Source organism: Salmo salar, chromosome ssa28 (assembly GCF_905237065.1).
Source record: "Salmo salar chromosome ssa28, Ssal_v3.1, whole genome shotgun sequence".
NCBI classification, from domain to species: domain Eukaryota; kingdom Metazoa; phylum Chordata; class Actinopteri; order Salmoniformes; family Salmonidae; genus Salmo; species Salmo salar.
Genome location: NC_059469.1, coordinates 39,999,356 through 40,018,940, shown reverse-complemented (window position 1 = coordinate 40,018,940; position 19,585 = coordinate 39,999,356). Strand labels below are relative to the sequence as shown.

General features: G+C 45.4%; 1 protein-coding gene across 1 annotated transcript in view; it reads right to left on the bottom strand.

The window, feature by feature from the left end:
* The window catches only part of LOC106589996 (protein jagged-1b), a 161,203-nt gene that overhangs the window by 129,711 nt on the left and 11,907 nt on the right, over positions 1–19,585 (bottom strand). Inside the window, 1 exon segment of the mRNA XM_045710129.1 lies at positions 13,099–13,150. Within this exon segment, the coding sequence (XP_045566085.1) occupies positions 13,099–13,150 (52 nt within the window).

Genomic DNA, 19,585 nt, shown 5'->3' with positions numbered 1-19,585 from the left:
CTGATGCCCTCATATAAGTTTCAGTGTTACTTGCCTTGAAGCGAGCATAGAAGTTATTTTGCTCATATGGTAGACTCGTGTCACTGGACAGCTCGCGGCTGTGCTTCCCTTTGTAGTCTGTAATGGTTTGCAAGACCTGCCACATCTGACGAGCGTCAGAGCCGGTGTTGTACGATTTGATCTTAGTCCTGTATTGATGCTTTGTCTGTTTGATGGTTCGTCGGAGGGCATAGCAGGATATCTTATAAGCTTCCGGGTTAGAGTCCCGCACCTTGAAAGCAGCAGCTCTACCCTTTAGCGAATGTTGCCTGTAATCCATGGCATGTATGTACAGTCACTGTGGGGATGACGTCATCGATGCACTTATTGATGAAGCCAGTGACTGATGTGGTGTACTCCTCAATGCCATTGGAAGAATCCCGGAACATATTCCAGTCTGTGCTAACAAAACAGTCCTGTAGTTTAGCATCCGCTTCATCTGACCACTTCGTTTTATAGACCGAGTCACTGGTGCTTCCTGCTTTAGTTTTTGCTTGTAAGCAGGAATCAGGATGTTAGAATTATGGTCAGATTTGCCAAATGGAGGGTGAGGGAGAGTTTATAACACGTCTCTGTGTGTGGAGAAAAGGTGGTCTAGAGTTTTTTTCCATCTGGTTGGACATTTAAGATGCTGATAGAAACTTGGTAAAATGGATTTAAGGTTCCCTGCATTAAAGTCCCCGGCCACTAGGAGCACCGCCTCTGGGTGAGCATTTTCCTGTTTGCTTATGGCGGAATACAGCTCATTGAGTGCAGTTTTAGTGCCAGCATCGCTCTGTGGTGCTATGTAGACAGCTACGAAAAATACAGATGAAAACGCTCTAGGTAGATAGTGTGGTCTACAGCTTATCATGAGAAACTCTACCTCAGGCGAGCAAAACTTTGATACTTCCTTAGATATCGTGCACCAGCTGTTGTTTACAAATATGCATAGGCCCCCGCCCCGTGTCTTACCGGAGGCTGCTGTTCGGTCTTGCCGATGGAGTGCATAACCCGCCAGCTGTATGTTCTTAAGGTCGTCGTTCAGCCACGACTCGGTGAAACATAAGATATTACAGTTTTTAATTTCCCGTTAGTAGGATATACGTGCTTTCAGTTCATCCCATTTATTTTCCAGTGATTGAACGTTAGTTAAGAGTTCGGATAGCAAAGACAGATTAGCCACTCGTCGCCTGATCCTCACAAGGCACCCCGATCTCTTTCTGCGTAATCTCCGTTTCCTTCTCCAGCGAATGACGGGGATGACGTACGGGTGTTTTGTAGTATATCCTTCCTGTCCGACTCATTAAAGAAAAATGATTCGCCCAATTCAAGGGGAGCAATTGCTGTTCTTATGCCGAAAAGCTATTTTCGTTCATAAGAGACGGTAGCAGCAACATTATGTACAAAATTTTAAAAAAAGTTACAAAAACAATGCGAAAAAAACAAAAAAACACAGTTGGTTAAGAACCAATAAAACAGCAGCCATCCCATCCGGAGCCATCTTCTCTTCTCTCCCATTCGCTCGAAAGAGAAAGAGGCCGCGATACGGCGGCGGGTAAATATTCGAATAACCCCTCTTGGCACAATCACTGGAGAACAAACTGGATGAGCTCCGTTCGAGACCATCCTATCAACGGGACATGAAGAACTGTAATATCCTATGTTTCACGGAGTCGTGGCTGAACAAGGACATGGATAATATTCCAGCTGGTTTTTTCTATACAGGAGAGAACATCTGGTGGTGTGTCTCTATTAACAACAGTTGGTGTCTAATGGGAAGTCTCAAGTCTCTGCTCGTCTGAGTTCTAACACCTTGTGATAAGCTGTCGACTATACTACAGTAAACAAAAATATAAAACGCAACCTGTAAAGACTTGGTTTCATGAGCTGAAATAAAGAATTTGCCAGAAATATTCCATATGCACAAAAAAAAGTTTTTTTTAAAGCTTTTAACATGGATTCCTCTTTTGAGAGAATGCCAAGAGTTTGCAAAGCTGTCAAGGCAAAGGGTGGCTACCTCGAAGAAACTCAAATACACTGCTCAAAAAAATAAAGGGCACACATAAACAACACAATGTAACTCCAAGTCAATCACACTTCTGTGAAATCAATCTGTCCACTTAGGAAGCAACACTGATTGACAATAAATTGCACATGCTGTTGTGCAAATGGAATAGACAACAGGTGGAAATTATAGGCAATTAGCAAGACACCCCCAATAAAGGAGTGGTTCTGCAGGTGGTGACCAGAGACCACTTCTCAGTTCCTATGCTTCCTGGCTGATGTTTTGGTCACTTTTGAATGCTGGCGGTGCTTTCACTCTAGTGGTAGCATGAGATGGAGTCTACAACCCACACAAGTGGCTCAGGTAGTGCAGCTCATCCAGGATGGCACATCAATGCGAGCTGTGGCAAGAAGGTTTGCGGTGTCTGTCAGCGTAGTGTCCAGAGCATGGAGGCGCTACCAGGAGACAGGCCAGTACATCAGGAGACGTAGAGGAGGTCGTAGGAGGGCAACAACCCAGCAGCAGGACGGGCTACCTCCGCCTTTGTGCAAGGAGGAGCAGGAGGAGCACTGCCAGAGCCCTGCAAAATGACCGGGGGCCGCACAGCCCTCCATGTGCTCGCCAGAGGTAGCCTGACTGCCATTAGGTACCGAGATGAGATCCTCAGACCCCTTGTGAGGCCATATGCTGGTGCGGTTGGCCCTGGGTTCCTCCTAATGCAAGACAATGCTAGACCTCATGTGGCTGGAGTGTGTCAGCAGTTCCTGCAAGAGGAAGGCATTGATGCTATGGACTGGCCCGCCCGTTCCCCAGACCTGAATCCAATTGAGCACATCTGGGACATCATGTCTCGCTCCATCCACCAACGCCACGTTGCACCACAGACTGTCCAGGAGTTGGCGGATGCTTTAGTCCAGGTCTGGGAGGAGATCCCTCAGGAGACCATCCGCCACCTCATCAGGAGCATGCCCAGGCGTTGTAGGGAGGTCATACGGGCACGTGGAGGCCACACACACTACTGAGCCTCATTTTGACTTGTTTTAAGGACATTACATCAAAGTTGGATCAGCCTGTAGTGTGGTTTTCCACTTTAATTTTGAGTGTGACTCCAAATCGAGACCTCCATGGGTTGATAAATTGGATTTCCATTGATTATTTTTTTGTGTGATTTTGTTGTCAGCACATTCAACTATGTAAAGAAAAAAGTATTTAATAAGATGATTTCATTCATTCAGATCTAGGATGTGTTATTTTAGTGTTCCCTTTATTTTTTTGAGCAGTGTATAAATATATTTTGATTTATTTAACACTTTTTTGGTTACTACATGATTCCATGTGTCATTTCATAGTTTTGATTAAAAAATATTTTTAATTTATTTAATTTAAAACCCTTGAATGAGGTTTTCTAAAACTTTTGAAAGGTAGTCTATGTATGCTGTAGTGTTACGGTGTCCCTTCACTGGAACTAAGGGGCCCAAACCATGAAAAACAGCCCCAGACCATTATTCCCCCTCCACCAAACTTTACAGTTGGCACTATGCATTGGGGCAGGTAGTGTTCTCGTGGCATAAGCCAAACCCAGATGTGTCTGTCGGACTGCCAGATGGTGAAGCACAATTCATCACTCCAGGTACTGAGTTTCCAATGGCTTTACACCACCCCAGCTGACATTTGGCATTGCGCATGGTGATTTTAGGCTGCTCGGCCACGGAAAACCCATTTCATGAAGCTCTCGACGAACAGTTCTTATGCTGACGTTGCTTCCAGAGGCAGTTCGGATCTCGGTAGTGAGTGTTGCAACCGAGGACAGACAATTTTAAAACACACTACGCGCTTCAGCGGTCCCATTCTGTGAGCTTGTGTGTCCTACCACTTTGCAGCTGAGCCGTTGTTGCTCCTAGACATTTCCAATTCACAATAGCAGCACATACAGTTGACTGGGGAAGCTCTAGCAGGGCAGAAATTTGATGAATCGACTTGTTGGAAAGGTGGCATCCGATATGACGGTGCCACGGTGAAAGTCACTGAGCTCTTCAGAAAAGCCATTCTACTGACAATGTTTGTCTATGGAGATTGCGCGGCTGTGTGCTCGATATATATATTTTTTTATAACCCACAGCCATGCGCACAGCGTGGAGGACAAATAAATAGATAGATATCTATCGATAGATAGAGAGAGAGAGAGAGAGAGATAGAGAGAGAGATAGAGAGAGATAACACACACACCAGTCACATAACAATAATACATTACCAAACATAAACTCTTTAATCACACCCCTCAACCCATCCCACCTATCACCACAGACACAGGTTTCCAACGTGCCATATATTATTTAATCATGCTGTGATGTTTTACATTAAAAAATGTTTACCTTTCTGATCGTATATTATCCACAGATTGTGAGCTAAAGATGAAAACCTTTCCTATCAGTATAATTATATTATTTATTGACTGACTAGGGTTTTTTTTCGCCCAACACTGCTAATTGTAAGGTTGATGTTAAGTGAATGTTGTGTGTGTTTTTTTTTTAACCCCTTCCTGAACCTGTGATCAGAAACAAGCTACATAGGGACAATACATGAGCTATTGATTCTGTCCCTTCGCAGCAAAATCTACAGAGCTGACATTGTTGTATGCCCCATATAATTTGAAAGGATGTCCATATTTATTTATTTATTTATTTATTACATACATACATACTTCTTTCTCTCAGGTTTATAATATGACTGGCATCATAACATCTCACTCTGCTACATCCTGGTTGCTCTCATACACTGCCCCTCCCACTGCCCTTCCCCACTGCCCCTCCCCACTGCCCCTCCCCACCCCACTGCCCCTCCCACTGCCTGCCTCCCTCTCTCTCTCCCCCCCTGACTGGGGACAAAGCCACACTCGCCACAGCCACCAGTAATTACAGTACAGAGCGAGACTGACACCAGAAACCACAGTCACATCCAGCCAGGACTCCTGCCAATCAACACTCAGCACTTTCTTCTACTTCACTCACTGTACTCTGTCCTTCTCCCACACAGACACACTGTACTCGACAACTACTATGATTATTATTATTTGACAATGCTGGTCATTTATGAACATTTGAACATCTTGGCCATGTTCTGTTATAATCTCCACCCGGCACAGCCAGAAGAGGACTGGCCACCCCTCATAGCCTGGTTCCTCTCTAGGTTTCTAATCTCCACCCATGGCTGCACAGCCAGAAGAGGACTGGCCACCCCTCATAGCCTGGTTCCTCTCTAGGTTTCTTCCTAGGTTCTGGCCTTTCTAGGGAGTTTTTCATAGCCACCGTGCTTCTACACCTGCATTGCTTGCTGTTTGGGGTTTTAGGCTGGGTTTCTGTACAGCACTTTGAGATATCAGCTGATGTAAGAAGGGCTTTATAAATACATTTGATTTGATACTCTGTCCTTCTCATAAACAGGCCACTCTCCCACACAGACACACTGTACTCTGTCCTTCTCATAAACAGGCCACTCTCCCACACAGACACACTGTACTCTGTCCTTCTCATAAACAGGCCACTCTCCCACACAGACACACTGTACTCTGTCCTTCTCATAAACAGGCCACTCTCCCACACAGACACACTGTACTCTGTCCTTCTCATAAACAGGCCACTCTCCCACACAGACACACTCGTTTGTACACACAGGCTACAAACAAGACAAGTCAAGAGTTAAGTCACACACACACAGAGAGGAAAACATGCCAAAAGTCAAGCTTTTACACAAGTAGCTACCAGGCAAATACTTGGTAACGGAATTAAACCGAGACACAGATTTTTCACTTTAAAATGTATACCCAGACTGACCCAGAGAGAGACAGACATACACACACACACACACACACACACTCTCTACACACACACTCTCACACTCTACACACACACGTACATTATAATAATGTTGTATGGTGGTATTAGACATGCTGTATTGTAGATATGTAGTGGTGTGATAATGCTGTATTGTAGATATGTAGTGGTGTGATAATGCTGTATTGTAGATATGTAGTGGTGTGATAATGCTGTATTGTAGATATGTAGTGGGGTAATAATGCTGTATTATAGATATGTAGTGGTGTGATAATGCTGTATTGTAGATATGTAGTGGGGTAATAATGCTGTATTATAGATATGTAGTGGGGTAATAATGCTGTATTGTAGATATGTAGTGGTGTGATAATGCTGTATTGTAGATATGTAGTGGGGTAATAATGCTGTATTATAGATATGTAGTGGTGTGATAATGTTGTATTTGCTAAAAATGTTGATTAGAAACTAATGCGGATCCATAATAAACCCCTTTAACGATGTATTGAATACAAAGAGTTATGTTTGGGGCACATCCAAAACAACACAGAGTACCACTCTTCATTTCTTCAAGCATAGTGGTTGCTGAATCTTGTTTTGGGTATGCTTATCATCGGCAAGGACTAGGGCGTTTTTTTATAGGAGAAAAAAAACAAAATGGACACGCCGCCCACGCTTGGATTGCGTCCTACCTGACAGGTCGCTCCTACCAGGTACGGTGGCGAGAATCTGTCTCCGCACCACATGCTCTTACCACTGGTGTCCCCCAGGGCTCTGTTCTTGGCCCACTCCTATTCTCGCTATACACCAAGTCACTTGGCTCTGTCATATCCTCACATGGTCTCTCATATCATTGCTATGCAGATGACACACAATTAATCTTCTCCTTTCCCCCTTCTGACAACCAGGTGGCGAATCGCATCTCTGCATGTCTGGCAGACATATCAGTGTGGATGACGGATCACCACCTCAAGCTGAACCTCGGCAAGACGGAGCTGCTCTTCCTCCCGGGGAAGGACTGCCCGTTCCATGATCTCGCCATCACGGTTGACAACTCCCTTGTGTCCTCCTCCCAGAGTGCTAAGAGCCTTGGCGTGACCCTGGACAACACCCTGTCGTTCTCCACCAACATCAAGGCGGTGACCCGATCCTGTAGGTTCATGCTCTACAACATTCGCAGAGTACGACCCTGCCTCACACAGGAAGCGGCGCAGGTCCTAATCCAGGCACTTGTCATCTCCCCGTCTGGATTATTGCAACTCGCTGTTGGCTGGGCTCCCTGCCTGTGCCATTAAACCCCTACAACTCATCCAGAACGCCGCAGCCCGTCTGGTGTTCAACCTTCCCAAGTTCTCTCACGTCACCCCGCTCCTCCGCTCTCTCCACTGGCTTCCAGTCGAAGCTCGCATCCGCTACAAGACCATGGTGCTTGCCTACGGAGCTGTGAGGGGAACGGCACCTCCGTACCTTCAGGCTCTGATCAGGCCCTACACCCAAACAAGGGCACTCCGTTCATCCACCTCTGGCCTGCTCGCCTCCCTACCTCTGAGGAAGCACAGTTCCCGCTCAGCCCAGTCAAAACTGTTCGCTGCTCTGGCACCCCAATGGTGGAACAAGCTCCCTCACGACGCCAGGACAGCGGAGTCAATCACCACCTTCCGGAGACACCTGAAACCCCACCTCTTCAAGGAATACCTGGGATAGGATAAAGTAATCCTTCTAACCACCCCCTTAAAAGATTTATATGCACTATTGTAAAGTGGTTGTTCCACTGGATATTATAAGGTGAATGCACCAATTTGTAAGTCGCTCTGGATAAGAGCGTCTGCTAAATGACTTAAATGTAAATGTAAATGTAAACAGTTAAGCACAGACAAAACCCCTAGAGGAGAAACCTGCTACACACCAGACACTGGGAGATTAATTCACCTTTCAGCAGGACAATCACCTACAAAACACAAAGGCCAAATATACACTGGAGTTGCTTAAAATGACGACATTGGATGTTCCAGAGTGACCAAGTGACAGTTCTGACTTAATATATAACGACGCGAACGCGGATCTCTGACATCGATCAACAACCACCTTGACAGAACTCGATTAAATTTTTTTTTTTTTAAATGTGAAAATATTATACAATCCAGGTGTGCAAAAGCTCTTAGAGAGACGAACTCAGGGACACTAACCCAGCATGCAGTGTGTATATTGAGGGACACTAACCCAGCATGCAGTGTGTATATTGAGGGACACTAACCCAGCATGCAGTGTGTATATTGAGGGACACTAACCCAGCATGCAGTGTGTATATTGAGGGACACTAACCCAGCATGCAGTGTGTATATTGAGGGACACTAACCCAGCATGCAGTGCGTATATTGAGGGACACTAACCCAGCATGCAGTGTGAATATTGAGGGACACTAACCCAGCATGCAGTGCGTATATTGAGGGACACTAAACCAGCATGCGGTGTGTATATTGAGGGACACTAAACCAGCATGCGGTGTGTATATTGAGGGACACTAACCCAGCATGCAGTGTGTATATTGAGGGACACCAACCCAGCATGCAGTGTGTATATAAAAGGGACACTAACCCAGCATGCAGTGCGTATATTGAGGGACACTAACCCAGCATGCAGTGCGTATATTGAGGGACACTAACCCAGCATGCAGTGCTGCTGTGCGTTTTTGTTGCCGATCTTACTTTGATACCTGACGGTTTTTTACTTTTTCATTACCGTATATTTTTACTTTTTCCCTCACTCAACTTTTTTCATTCAACTTTTTCACCCCGGAGGTTTTATCTGGACATGGTTCGTCAGGACTTCAAACAGCCGAAGCTAAGTAACATTAACATGATGCCTTCTAATTGCAGTCGTTGTACTTATAATATACAGGAGAACGATCGCCTTACGGCAAGGATAGCTGTGCTGCAAGCCCAGCTTCAGACGCGATCGTTAGGCAAGGGTAATTTCAGTGTAGGAAAGGATGAAACAGCGTCTGTGCCACCAGTAAGTACAGATAGTAACGTTAGTATAAACCCCCTCGCACGGTCCCCGCAGCCGGACATCTTTCTCATGGCTTCTGGAGGGAAACGCTGTAGGAATGCTCAACCGGTGTCGCTTATTCAGCCGACAGAAACTTAGTGTGTATATTGAGGGACACTAACCCAGCATGCAGTGTGTATATTGAGGGACACTAACCCAGCATGCAGTGCGTATATTGAGGGACACTAACCCAGCATGCAGTGTGAATATTGAGGGACACTAACCCAGCATGCAGTGTGAATATTGAGGGACACTAACCCAGCATGCAGTGTGAATATTGAGGGACACCAACCCAGCATGCAGTGCATATATTGAGGGACACTAAACCAGCATGCAGTGTGAATATTGAGGGACACTAACCCAGCATGCAGTGTGAATATTGAGGGACACTAACCCAGCATGCAGTGTGAATATTGAGGGACACTAACCCAGCATGCAGTGTGTATATTGAGGGACACTAACCCAGCATGCAGTGTGTATATTCAGCAGTCTTTTCACAGCAAAACCCTAATAGGTCTCTGCGGAACGATAGTAAATAAAGCAGAGAGATCCTGACCTCAAACTGACCTGCAGGCATCAGGTTATTAAACTAAAACACTGGAACAGGGAAACTCCTCTACTGAGCTACTTCCAGCAGGTAAACACAGCCAGCACAGCCAGGGACATGGCTACCTTCTCTAGCTGGGGTCAGGGGTCATCAGAATGCTGCAAACATAACCTTTCACCTCCAACAAACAAAACCAGCAGGTATCCACCAGAACCACAGCATAGCCTAACAGCGACAGACACTTTAAAATGTGTGATTATCATGTTGACATGACATTGTGTTTAATGCCAACTAGTGACCTCTTCCAACTAGTGACCTCTTCCAACTAGGGACCTCTCCCCAACGGCCAACTGGGGGACCTCTCCCCAACGGCCAACTGGGGGACCTCTCCCCAACGGCCAACTGGGGGACCTCTCCCCAACTAGTGACCTCTCCCCAACGGCCAACTGGGGGACCTCTCCCCAACGGCCAACTGGGGGACCTCTCCCCAACGGCCAACTGGGGGACCTCTTCCCAACGGCCAACTGGGGGACCTCTCCCCAACGGCCAACTGGGGGACCTCTCCCCAATGGCCAACTGGGGGACCTCTCCCCAACGGCCAACTGGGGGACCTCTCCCCAACTAGTGACCTCTTCCCAACGGCCAACTGGTGACCTCTTCCCAACTGGGGACCTCTTCCCAACTGCCAACTGGTGACCTCTTCCCAACTGGTGACCTCTTCCCAACTGGTGACCTCTTCCCAACTGGTGACCTCTTCCCAACTGGTGACCTCTTCCCAACGGCCAACTGGGGACCTCTTCCCAACTGGTGACCTCTTCCAACTAGTGACCTCTTCCAACTAGTGATCTCTCCCCAACGGCCAACTGGGGGAACTCTCCCCAACTAGTGACCTCTCCCCAACGGCCAACTGGGGGACCTCTCCCCAACGGCCAACTGGGGGACCTCTCCCCAACGGCCAACTGGGGGACCTCTCCCCAACTAGTGACCTCTTCCCAACGGCCAACTGGGGGAACTCTCCCCAACTAGTGACCTCTCCCCAACGGCCAACTGGGGACCTCTTCCCAACGGCCAACTGGGGGACCTCTCCCCAACGGCCAACTGGGGGACCTCTCCCCAACGGCCAACTGGGGGACCTCTCCCCAACTAGTGACCTCTCCCCAACGGCCAACTGGGGGACCTCTCCCCAACGGCCAACTGGGGGACCTCTCCCCAACTAGTGACCTCTCCCCAACGGCCAACTGCGGGACCTCTCCCCAACTAGTGACCTCTCCCCAACGGCCAACTGGGGGACCTCTCCCCAACGGCCAACTGCGGGACCTCTCCCCAACTAGTGACCTCTTCCCAACGGCCAACTGGTGACCTCTTCCCAACTGGGGACCTCTTCCCAACTGGTGACCTCTTCCCAACGGCCAACTGGTGACCTCTTCCCAACTGGGGACCTCTTCCCAACTGGTGACCTCTTCCCAACGGCCAACTGGTGACCTCTTCCCAACTGGTGACCTCTTCCCAACTGGGGACCTCTTCCCAACTGGTGACCTCTTCCCAACGGCCAACTGGTGACCTCTTCCCAACTGGTGACCTCTTCCCAACTGGTGACCTCTTCCCAACTGGTGACCTCACACTGTCCAACCCAGACAGTCAACATGGTGTTACATAACCGCGCCATGATGAAATGTAGACAGGTTGATCTGAAGCGTAAACCAACACTACCGCTCATAGACGGCACCATGTCGGGGATTATACCGTATAGCCGGGGGATTTGGGATTGTTTTGAACACCATCAACCACATTGAAACTTTCTTTGACTTTGAAACGTAATATTTGTAGCTATTTTTTAAGTTAATACCTGCAGTCAATTTATGCAATACGTTAGGAGATTAAGCAGACTTGTGTTCTTCATTTCACCCGCCACATTATGAAGTTTACCGTAGTTCCTCAGAACAGCCCGTCACGTGTTGGTTTGTAAATAACACAACAGGAGAAAAAGGAAGCAGCTGAGTTCACCTGTGTCTTTGGTTTAACTCGCTAGTTATCTCAGTAACTGGCTGAATTTATAAGGAGACTGGGCATCGTATGTAGTGTGGGATTTCTGCCGTGTTTGAGAAGTTAAAGCGTTTTGGATGAGTAATCTGTACAGCTGCCACTGCCATTTTCATATTCTTGCGTTTTTTTTTTGTTTGTTACCTCTCCTTGGCCCCTCAGTCTGCTCTTCCCCTCTCTTCTCCGAGCAGACAGGCAGGCCGTTGCCCTAGCGACCCCATACAGTGTTCACCATAGGGATCCTATTAAATTCCTAGAGGAGCTATGTCATTAACCCTAAAAGTTCCAGAATGGGGTGAAAATGGAAGCCATATTGGTCAGGGAGAAATCCAAACCAGTCTAATTGGAATGACTGGCAGTAGAGTTACAATCCAGGTTTTTACTTATGCAGGAAAATAAAAAAAGGCATGTGATATCGGAAATTGTGGAATATAATTGTCAACCTGAAATAGTCATAAATACAAATAAAGTTTATACAGGTTTTACACCAATTATCTGTATAAATAGCCTCTAAAATATATGTAAAAATAAGTATAATTTGTGGTTTTCTTGGAAAGAGGTGAGTGCTATTATATGATACAATAATACTACTATTTACATTTACAACTTGTCTAAGTCCTGTCATCAACTGATTTTAGCCAGTGTATGGCTGTGGATTGACAGCATTGTTTGAATGGAAAGTTGGCATATTGTCAATTCATTTGAGAAATTAATGGAATAATTCCTCTTAAAAAAAAATGGCTGGTTAGCTAGCTAACACACATACAGTGAAGATGGGAGAGACTAAGGACACAGCTGACGCTTAAACCGACCAGAAAAACATTGAAATAAACCTGACCCTTAACTCATTTTTAGACATTCTGAAATTAATTATTAGTTTGGGAGTCATTCATGTCCTTCAAATTCATTATTTTACACAATATCTTATCACAGCACTGGAAAACAAAATGGTTCGCCAACTATCCTGACCAAAATGGCTGATCTAGGTCCCATCATGAGAAGATACATGTCCATTCTATGCGTAAGCTCGCTGCTCCAGAGCCGGCGTTCTTACAGCAGACAAACATGCGCCAAAACGTTGTTCATTGGCACGTCTTTGATTCACATTCTCTTGTAAAAATGTCCAAACTCGGGAGAGAAAGAAAAAAAAAGACATTCGGTAGCTATGGATTGCCTGTCTTTGCTATTAGTTTCATTTTTGTTTTGCGCTCATTAGCATGTTTAGCTAGCTGCCTCTATTAAATTCTCTGTTATTACTTGAGCTAAGCTAATTTTGTTAGCATCCAGATGACACCCAATTGTATTTATTTGCGTTTTTAGCACCCCCTTGTGAACTAAACCGGTAATACCATCAATTCCAGGATGAATCACATTTTATTTGTCACATGCTTGGGGGGGGACGGGGGGGACGGGGACGATCTGTATCCATCATATTTTGCACTCCCCCCCTTCCAGATAGTCAGACATGACATGTAGAAGGTGTCCATACTGTACACCTACTTTAGCTGATAGGCCAGGTAGCACAACAGGTATATTCCTGCACTGGAGCCAGGTCAGCACCCCCCCCCCCCTCCCCCCCTCCCCACCAACACACCCACAGAGCTACTCACCACTTGTGTCGTTATTAGCGTCCAAGGCTTCCACTATCAACGTGTATGACCTCTGGGGAAGACAAAGAGTTCAAGGTCAACCAAACAAACAAAATCTGGAACATCAAAAAAAAGTAACGTCCCATTTTCAGCACCCTGTCTTTCAAAGATAATCGGATTTTTACAAATAACTTCACAGATCTTCATTGTAACGGTTTTAAAACACGGTTTCCCCATGCTTGTTCAATGAACCATAAACAATTAATGAACATGCACCTGTGGAACGGTCGTTAAGACACCAACAGCTTACAGACGGTAGGCAATTAAGGTCACAGTTATGAAAACTTAGGACATTAAAGAGGCCTTTCTACTGACTCTGAAAAACACCAAAAGAAAGATGCCCAGGGTCCCTGCTCATCTGCGTGAACGTGCCTTAGGCATGCTGCAAGGAGGCATGAGGACTGCAGATGTGGCCAGGGCAATAAATTGCAATGTCCGTACTGTGAGACGCCTAAGACAGCGCTACAGGGTGACAGGACGGACAGCTGATCGTCCTCGCAGTGGCAGACCACGTGTAACACCTGCACAGGATCGGTACGTCTGAACATCAAACCTGCGAGACAGGTACAGGATGGCAACAACAACTGCCCGAGTTACACCAGGAACGCACAATCCCTCCATCAGTGCTCAGACTGTCCGCAATAGGCTGAGAGAGGCTGGACTGAGGGCTTGTAGGCCTGTTGTAAGGCAGGTCCTCACCAGACATCACCGGCAACAACGTCACCTATGGGCAGGAGATGCACTGCAGTACTTAATGCAGCTGGTGGCCACACCAGATACTGACTGTTACTTTAGATTTTGACCCCCCCTTTGTTCAGGGACACATTATTCCATTTCTGTTAGTCACATGTCTGTGGAACTTGTTCAGTTTATGTCTCAGTTGTTGAATCTTGTTATGTTCATACAAATATTAAAACATGTTAAATTTGCTGAAAATAAACGCAGTTGACAGTGAGAGGACGTTTTTTTTATTTTGCTGAGATAGTTTGAACTAACAGCAACACCATCTGCAATAGTATGTAGTGTCTGTGTGACTGCAAACCATATAATTAGGATTGAGAATCCTAGAGCGGATAACCTTCTTGTGATGGTATAAAAGGGCAGCCATTTTGTTGGTTTGACAACACTGTGATAAATTATTTTAATCCATTATTTTACATGATCCCATCTGCACTGTTTAACTAGCCAGACCATTTAACTAGCCAGACCGGTATTCTCCTACCACGCCCGGTATGCGCCTACCACGCCCGGTTTGCTCCTACCACGCCAGGTATTCTCCTACCACGCCCTGTTACCCCCTACCATGCCCGGTACGACCCTACCACGCCCGGTATTCTCCTACTAAGCTCCTACCACGCCCGGTATTCTCCTACCACGCCCGGTAATCCCCTACCACGCCCGGTAATCCCCTACCACGCCCGGTAATCCCCTACCACGCCCGGTATCCCCCTACCACGCCCGGTATTCCCCTACCACGCCCGGTACTCCCCTACCACGCCCGGTATATCCCCCTACCACGCCCGGTATATCCCCCTACCACGCCCGGTATATCCCCCTACCACGCCCGGTATATTTTCCCCTACCACGCCCGGTATGCTCCTACCACGCCCGGTATGCTCCTACCACGCCCGGTATTCTCCTACCAAACCCAGTTCGCATTGAAACACATGGGATTGTGTGTTGATATCCATAGTTCTGCATATTATAAATCTAGCCATGGTGCCTTTAGCAAACATTAACACCAATTAGAATCCTCTAATCTCTCCAAGACATCTGTAGTGGACAGGAAGTAGTTGATGCAGGAGAGGGACAAAAATGGGACAAAAACACAAACAAAAAGGAGAAGATGACTTTGGGGACGACTACTCATGTAGTTCGGGCCCAGGGGGCATTGTCATATTGACATCCTTCATTCATCCAGGTGATTTGTGGTCCACCACCTGTACCTTTGTAATACACCAATAGAAAGGGAGATTTGAAATTGTCAGCAGACAGGCTTTAGAAAGAAGTTTCTCATATTTGATCAAATATTTTAAGCCATAAAAAATGAAGTCATAAAAAGTCAAAACTTCATGTGAGATTAATCTTTCATGTCATCTCCACTTTTCTTACAAAGATTAGGGAAATACAGCGCCTTCAGAAAGTATTCACACCCCTTGACTTTTTCCAAATTCTGTTGTGCAACAGTCTGAACTTAAAATGGATTACATTGAGATGTTATTTCACTGGCCTACACACCCCATAATGTCAAAGTTGGAATAATATTAATTTTTGTTTTACAAATAAAAACATTTAAAAGGTGAAATGTCTTGAGTCAATAAGTATTCAACCCCTTTTCTTATGGTAGGCCTAAAGTTCACGAGTAACCATTAACAAGTCATATAATAAGTTAAATGGACTCGTGTTTAACATGATTTTTGCAGCCAGTTCACGAGTGATACAAGTCAGTGTTCGACGTCCATCCTCGTGTCCGAGGACCTCGGGAGATGACGTGGAAACTAGGGGGCAAGCAACAGTAACTAGGGGGCAAGCAACAGTAACTAGGGGGCAACAGTAACTAGGGAGGCAACAGTAACTAGGGGGGCAACAGTAACTAGGGGGGCAACAGTAACTAGGGGCAACAGTAAGCGCTGTTACCTTCAAGAAGAGTTGTTGTGGACGGGGTTGTCAGATGGGCGTAAGCATCTGGTACCAAAAGGACCAGCAATAGTTGGGGTTTTTTTCTGCGATTTTTGTTTTAAGCTTATCCCAAACCATAACCCTTACCTTAAGCATTCGGAGTCAATACCTAACCTTTAAGATTTCAGAGTTAATGCCTAAACTTTAAAAAAAAAAGTGTGACTTTTGGAAACAACTTCTAAATTTTACATTTGAGAAACATCTAATTCTGACAAGAGATTTTTGAGTGACTACCTCATCTCTGTACCCCACACATGCAATTATCTATAAGGTCGCTCAGTCGAGTAGTGAATTACAAGAACAGATTCAACCACAAAGACCAGGGAGGTTTTCCAATGCCTCACAAAGAAGGGTCACCTATTGGTAGATGGGTAAAAAAAAAAAAAAATGCAGACATTGAATATCCCTTTGAGCAAGATGAAGTTATTAATTACACACAAGTGAGAATGGATCAACAATACTAACCTAAATGACAGGGTGAAAAGAAGGAAGCCTGTACAGAATAAACTATATTCCAAAACATGCATCCTGTTTGCAACAAGAAACTAAAGTAATACTGCAAAAAAATATGGAAAAGCAATTCACTTTTGTCCTGAATACATATTACTGACTACCACTTCATATTTTCAAGCATAGTGGTGGCTGCATCATGTTATGGGTATGCTTGTAGGACTGGAGAGTTTCAGGATAAAAAAAGAAACAGGCAAAATCCCAGGAGGAAAACCTGGTTCAGTCTGCTTTCCACCACACATTGGGAGATGAATTCACCTTTCAGCAGGACAATAACCTCAAACACAATGCCAAATATACACAGGAATTGCTTCCCAAGAAGACAGTGAATGTTCCTGAGTGGCCAACTTAGACTTAAATTCTACTTGAAAATCTGTGGCGAGACACGAAAATGGTTGTCTAGCAATGATCAACAACCAATGTGTCTGAGCTTGAAAAATTGAGAAAATAATAAAATGGGTAAATATTGCACAATCCAGGTGTGCAAAGCTCTAACAGACTTACCCAGAGAGACTAACAGCTGTAATCAATGCCAAAAGGTGCTTCTACAAAGTGTTGACTCAGGGGTGTGAATACTTATCCATTTTGAATCCAGGCTGTATCAAAATGTGGAATGAGTCAAGGGATAAGCATACTTTATATATGTTTAGAAATTTCTCAATTTAGATTTTGGTGGGATTAATAGGTACACTTATCCAATTTATAATTATATGACAATATTTTAGGTTGACAATTCTATTCCACAATTTCTGATATCACATTCCTTTTATTTTCCTCCATAAAAGGAATAATAATATTATAATCTAGGTTTTTACTTATGGAGGAAAATACCTCTACTGCCATTCAATTAGACTGGTTTGGATTTCTCCCTGACCAAGATGGCTGCCATTTTCACTCCATTCTGGAACTTTGAAGGTATATAAAATACAGTGGCTTGCGAAAGTATTCACCCCCCTTGGGATTTTTCCTATTTTGTTGCCTTACAACCTGGAATTAAAATGGAGGGGGTTGGGGGTTTGTATCATTTGATTTACACAACATGCCTACCACTTAGAAGATGCTTTGAAGATGCACAATAAAATATTTTATTGTGAAACAAGAAATAAGACAAAAACACAACTTGAGCGCGCATAACTATTCACCCCCCCAGTTGCAAGTCTCTTGGGGTATGTCTCTATAAGCTTGGCACATCTAGCCCCTGGGATTTTTGCCCATTCCTCAAGGCAAAACTGCTCCAGCTCCTTCAAGTTGGATGGGTTCCGCTGGTGTACAGCAATCTTCAAGTCATACCACAGATTCTCAATTGGATTGAGGTCTGGGCTTTGACTAGGCCATTCCAAGACATTTACATGTTTCCCCTGAAACCACTTGAGTGTTGCTTTAGCAGTATGCTTAGGTTCATTGTCCTGCTGGAAGGTGAACCTCTGTCCCAGTCTCAAATCTCTGGAAGACTGAAACAGGTTTCCCTCAAGAATATCCCTGTATTTAGTGCCATCCATCATTCCTTAAATTCTGACCAGTTTCCTAGTCCTTGCCGATGAAAAACATCCCCACAGCATGATGCTGCCACCACGCTTCACTGCAGGGATGCTATTCTCATGGTGATGAGAGGTGTTGGGTTTGTGCCAGACATAGCATTTTCCTTGATGATCAAAAAGCACAGTTTTAGTCTCATCTGACCAGAGTACTTTCTTCCATATGTTTGGGGAGTCTCCTACATGCCTTTTGGCGAAACACCAAGCGTGTTTGCTTATTTTTTTCTTTAAGCAATGGCTTTATTCTGGTCACTCTTCCGTAAAGCCCAGCTCTGTGGAGTGTACGGCTTAAAGTGGTCCTATGGACAGACACTCCAATCTCCCCTGTGGAGCTTTGCAGCTCCTTCAGGGTTATCTTTGGTCTCTTTGATGCCTCTCTGATTAATGCCCTCCTTGCCTGGTCCATGAGTTTTGGTCGGCGGCAGGTAATGTTGTGGTGCCATACTCTTTTTTTTAAACTTCAAAATGGATTTAATGGTGCTCTGTGGGATGCTCAAAGTTTCAGATATTTTTTCATAACCCAACCCTGATCTGTACTTCTCCACAACTTTGTCCCTGACCTGTTTGGAGAGCTCCTTGGTCTTCATGGTGCCGCTTGCTTGGTGGTGTTGCAGACTCTGGGGCCTTTCAGAACAAGTGTAGATATACTGAGATCATGTGACACTTAAATAAAGTCCACCTGTGTGCAATCTAACTAATTGTGTGACTTCTGAAGGTAATTGGTTGCACCAGATCTTATTTAGAGGCTTCACAGCAAAGGGGGTGAATACATATGAACTCACCACTTTTCAGTTTAAGATTTTTTTAAGAATTCTTTTGAAACAAGTTATTTTTGAAATCCAAATAAAAATCAATTTAAAATTACAGGATGTAATGCAACAATATAGGAAAAACACCAAGGGGGATGAATACATTTGCAAGGCGCTGTATCTCCTCTAGTAATTTAATAGGATCTCTACGCTGCAACTACCTTATAAGGAAGCTTTGTTTTAGCATTCCTCCCAGTCCTATCCACCCCATTGTTTACCTCAGATCCCCTTTAGTCCGTTCAGATGTGAACCCCTCAGCCCCCCTGAAACATATTGAGAAAGCAAACTAGCACAAACAAGTTTTGGTTGTGGGTTCCAGGATTAACCTGAGATTATCGGCAGTAATCCAGACTGAGCATGGTAACCAAGATCAGCTGTTAGTTACAACAATAGGGTTGGTCTGATTAACTGTGGCTAGATAACACTGTTGCTCCATCCTGGGTCTTTGACTCCTCTCTACAGATTAGGCGTCAAACAAAGAAACCGGCAGTCCGACACCCTCAGAACGAAACCGGCAGTCCGACACCCTCAGAACGAAACCGGCAGTCCGACACCCTCAGAACGAAACCGGCAGTCCGACACCCTCAGAACGAAACCGGCAGTCCGACACCCTCAGAACGAAACCGGCAGTCCGACACCCTCAGAACGAAACCAACAGTCCGACACCCTAGCTGAGGGAGTGGAGCTGTGTTCTAGCTGAGGGAGTGGAGCTGTGTTCTAGCTGAGGGAGTGGAGCTGTGTTCTAGCTGAGGGAGTGGAGCTGTGTTCTAGCTGGCTATAGGGTCTGAGGGAGTGGAGCTGTGTTCTAGCTGAGGGAGTGGAGCTGTGTTCTAGCTGAGGGAGTGGAGCTGTGTTCTAGCTGAGGGAGTGGAGCTGTGTTCTAGCTGAGGGAGTGGAGCTGTGTTCTAGCTGAGG